The sequence below is a fragment of the Ipomoea nil genome, unplaced genomic scaffold (genome assembly GCF_001879475.1).
Source record: "Ipomoea nil cultivar Tokyo-kokei standard unplaced genomic scaffold, Asagao_1.1 scaffold3056, whole genome shotgun sequence".
In the NCBI taxonomy this organism is placed as follows: Eukaryota; Viridiplantae; Streptophyta; class Magnoliopsida; order Solanales; family Convolvulaceae; genus Ipomoea; species Ipomoea nil.
The window spans coordinates 1248521-1253079 of NW_017619484.1; the positions used below are offsets into that span (position 1 = coordinate 1248521).

Genomic DNA, 4559 nt, shown 5'->3' on the forward strand with positions numbered 1-4559 from the left:
TATGCTGTAAATCGTCTTTGTCAATTTATGCATGACCCAACAGTTGATCATTGGATCCTTCTCAAACGTGTGTTGCGATATGTTAAGGGCACTTTAGACTATGGGCTACGTCTATCTCTCTCGCCATCCTCTAACATTCACGCTTACTCTGATTCTGACTGGGCTGGCTGTCCTATAGATCGCAAATCCACTAGTGGATATGCAGTTTTCCTTGGCAACAACTTGATCTCCTGGGTTTCACATAAACAACGCACTGTTGCTCGCTCGTCCACTGAGGCTGAATACAAAGGATTAGCGGACGTTGCCGCTGAGGTCACATGGGTCGTATCACTTCTTCGTGAACTTGGTCTTCATTCTGGTGCTCCAGCTACTCTTTGGTGTGATAATCTTGGTGCCACCTACCTTTGCGCTAATCCTGTTTTCCATGCTCGGACGAAACATGTTGAAATTGACTTTCACTTTGTTCGTGATAAAGTAACATCTGGGAATTTTATAGTCAATTTCATATCCACCAAAGATCAACTGGCTGATATCTTTACAAAACCGCTTCCGGCTCCGCGTTTTGAGGTTCTACGCAGCAAGCTTAATGTTGTGTCTCTCCAACCTTCAGCTTGAGGGGGTGTATTAATGAATATCTTTATATATCTTTGTAAATCATCTGTTACAATCTTTTATATTATGTAAATGATTCTTACCTTACTTAGTATAGTCATTAGTCAGGATTATATATTGTAACATTTCTATTGAGATATTGAGTGAATCAAAGGTTTACACTTATAATGGGCTATTTTTCACATAGGAGGGAAGCTCAACCCAACAATATATACATGTGTGATGTTCATTACAAGTTGAAAAATTAGTTGTTAGCTAATAGTTGATTGTCTAGTTGGTTTGATTAGCTAATAGTATTAACTAGTTATAAGAATGTGTTTGATAAATTATTTATTTATTATTAACTGATTACATGTAAAATAATCTATAAAGGTATAAGTATATTGTCCTATTTACTTAACTCTTAAAAGTATTTCTACAATTTTTTGTTATTATTGTTTTATTATTAATTATTTTTAACTATTCCTTTTTGTTTTATTGTAATTCTATAATTATAAATATATACATCGTAGTTAATAATAACTCAATATTAAAAATATAATTTCAAATAAAAATAGAATAAACATAAGTTGTTAATAATAATTCAACATAGCAGTTATCACAATTTACACACACACACACACAAAGATATGTCTCTGTGTGTGTGTGTGTGTATTGATGATTTTGTCGAGACCGGGTCCACCATAAAGCGGGTATGGAAGTATAGAACGATGTGTGAAAAATAGTAGTATTATTGCTTGGGGTGCTAGACCCAAAGAGTACATACATACAAAACCCGAGATACTGGCCCAAAACAGCAGCCCAAATAATAAATGAATGATACAAGCTACAGCAGCCCAAATAATAAATGATGATACAAGCTATAGCCCAAATAGTGGACTAGAAATAATAGTGTTGCTGCTAGGAATCGAATTTTGGCATTTGGGTTGAAGGTTAGGCCCACAAACCATTGGAACATGGGAGGATTGAGTGAATTGAGGGATGACGTCTTAAGAGGAATTAAGGGTGCCTTATATAGTGTAGAGGACATTCCGGATGGTTGCAAATGTACAGTATAGCTAGTCTTCATTCATGGCCACACACGTGTCCCCCACTACCTGGATGCCAACGATCTTCACAAGGGTAAATAGAGTATCCTGCCTTCTTATACATGATATCTTGAGTGGTTTGGGTGATTAGTACTTGTGTTGTTGTTGTTTTTTTTTTTGAACAAACCAAACCAGATTTCATTAATGGGATAATAAATCAGCGATACAATCAGGTGGGATGACATCCCACGACATAGAGACAGACGAAGAACCAGTTGCCCGAGCCAACCTATGAGCCACATGATTCGCTGATCTCCTGACATGACGGGCTTTAATGTCCCCTATGTCCCTAGCAATCGTACGACATTGCTTTACAATCAAACCTATGTAAGAATAATATACCATATGGGAATTAAAAGCATTACAAAATGATAAACAATCAGACTCAATAATAACATTATTATGGTGTAGACCGGATAACCATTTGAGAGCTTCATAAACCGCAAGAGCCTCAGCTTGGAGTGGTTCATGAGTGTGGCTCATACGGCCATTCCTCGCCGCAACAAAACCACCAGTATGATCTCGCAAAACAGCGTCGTAGCCTGCTCCATCCTAGAAGATGGCCGCATCTACATTGCATTTGAGAAAGGCAGTTGGCGGTGGATTCCAAGGAGAATTCTGAATCCGGTTACCCACAGTGGGATTATGAGTTGCGTACGTCTCCTGCCAAACTTGCTGCGTGTTTATGACCTGCATATTGAGCTCCGCTAACGATGGAGTTGCTTGGCGCCAAACAATCGCATTTCGTGCGTTCCAAAGTGTCCACACGACGGCAGCCAACTTGCTAGCCTGCATTGCGTCCGACTTCCCCAGAATGGTTTCCATCATTGTTGGGAAATTCTGTCCCTGTAGCACATCGTTCGCACCCCACAGGTCTGTAGCATAGCTGCATTCACCAAAAATGTGCTCAGTTGTTTCGAAGGGAGAGCCGCAGAACGGACACCCGCCTCCAATCCAGATTCTCTTTGATTTCAAATTTTCGCGGACTGGCAACACATTACGGGCACACCGCCATAGGAGATTTTTCACTTTCGGGGCACCGGGAGCGACCATAAACGGTTCCACGAATGAAAGCCAAAGTGGGAGCCCGTGCCTTCAAGTTGATTCGTGAGTACGCGGTAACCCTGTTTCACCATGTAACAGCCTCGAGCATCATCGATCCAACGCCAAGAATCCTTGAAAGCTTTGCTTATGGGGGTCGAGAGGATTCTATGCACATCCTCCGTTTGGAACAGATCCTGTACCACCCCTACATCCCATTCCCCCTGCTCGTTCATCAGGCCTTGTACTCTCGCCTCCTTGAGCTCATCGATGCATGGCGTATGTAAACCTGTACCTGACGAACTAGCGAGCCAGTTCCATCCCCAAATCTTCGTGTCCATACCATCCCCAATTCTCCGTGCCAAACCTCGTCTCAAGACTTCTTGTCCTGCCACAATGCCTCGCCAAAAGTAACTCGGGTTCGTGCCTACAGATGCTTCTATAAACTCACCTGCTGGAAAATATTTGGCTTTAAGTAACCTGCTTACCAAAGATTCGGGTTGGGTTAAAATACGCCAACCCTGTTTTGCCAATAAAGCCAGATTAAAATTGTGTATGCGTTTAAAACCCAATCCACCCATCGCCTTTGGTTCACATAAACGACTCCAACTGAGCCAATGTATCCCCCGACTGTTAGCACTTCCACCACCCCACCAAAATTGATTAAATAATTTTTCAATCGTGTCACAGACACAAATCGGTAATAAGAAGGTCGACATAGTAAAGATAGGGAGGCCCTGAGCTATACTTTTAAGCAGTATTTCTTTACCTGCCCTTGACAAGAGTTTGTGTTGCCAAGAGCCGATTCTCTCCCGAATTTTGTCCTCAATATACCGAAAGGTGGCAATTTTGTTGCGACCCAACACCGAAGGTAAGCCCAAATAGCGCCCCAAATCATGTGCTTCCTGGACCCCAAAAATGTCACACACTAATCTTCACATACCCGCTGTAGTATTGGTGCTGAATACGGCATTGGATTTTTCGAAGTTGACTAGTTGACCCGAAGCCGCACAATACCCATCCAAACATTCCTTGATTTTAATAGCTTCACGTTGGTTTGCCCTAAAAAACAACAAACTGTCGTCAGCAAAAAACAGATGGGTGACATCAGGGGCACCACGTGCCACCCTCACCCCATGAATATCACCACTAGCCTCAGCCTGTTGTAAGAGCACAGATAACGCTTCAGCACACAAAATAAACAAATATGGAGATAACGGATCCCCTTGAAGAATGCCCCGAGTGGGACAGATAGACCCCACTGCCTCCCCATTGACAAGAATAGTATAAGTGACAGTAGAGACACATAACATCAACAACCTCACCCACTGATTCGAAAAGCCCATCGCCAACATGATCCCCTCCAGAAAACCCCACTCCACTCGGTCATACGCCTTAGCCATATCTAGCTTCAGCGCCACCCACCCCAAATTTCCACTGACCTTTCTATGTAGATAATGCCCCACTTCCCCGGCTACTATAATGTTATCTGTTAACAATCTCCCGGGGACAAAAGCACTCTGGGACTGTGATACAACATGTCCCAACAGGTCTTTAAGTCTGTTAGCCAACATCTTGGCCAAGACTTTGTACACAACATTAAATAGTGCGATCGGACGTAAGTCAGCCACCTTTTCTGGTACTTTCTTTTTTGGCAACAGCACTATATTAGACGCATTTAGGTCTCGGGAAAGTTACAATCGGCAACACACTTAAGGACGAACATAGACAGATCATGGCCTAGTATTGGCCAAAAGTGCTGATAGAACGCCGGAGACATACCATCAGGATCAGGAGCCTTTTCCGGAGTCATGGAAA

At 42.4% G+C, this 4559-nt stretch overlaps 1 protein-coding gene across 1 annotated transcript; it reads right to left on the reverse strand.

Moving 5' to 3' along the window:
* Positions 1-1841: 1841 nt before the first annotated feature.
* On the reverse strand, positions 1842-4315 carry LOC109164054. The gene is made up of 5 exons (XM_019312806.1): positions 3685-4315; positions 2730-3192; positions 2391-2586; positions 2114-2252; positions 1842-2023 (listed from the first exon to the last, which is right to left on the reverse strand). The coding sequence occupies exons 1-5, from the start codon at positions 4313-4315 to the stop codon at positions 1842-1844; spliced, it is 1611 nt and encodes a 536-aa protein (XP_019168351.1).
* Positions 4316-4559: the final 244 nt, after the last annotated feature.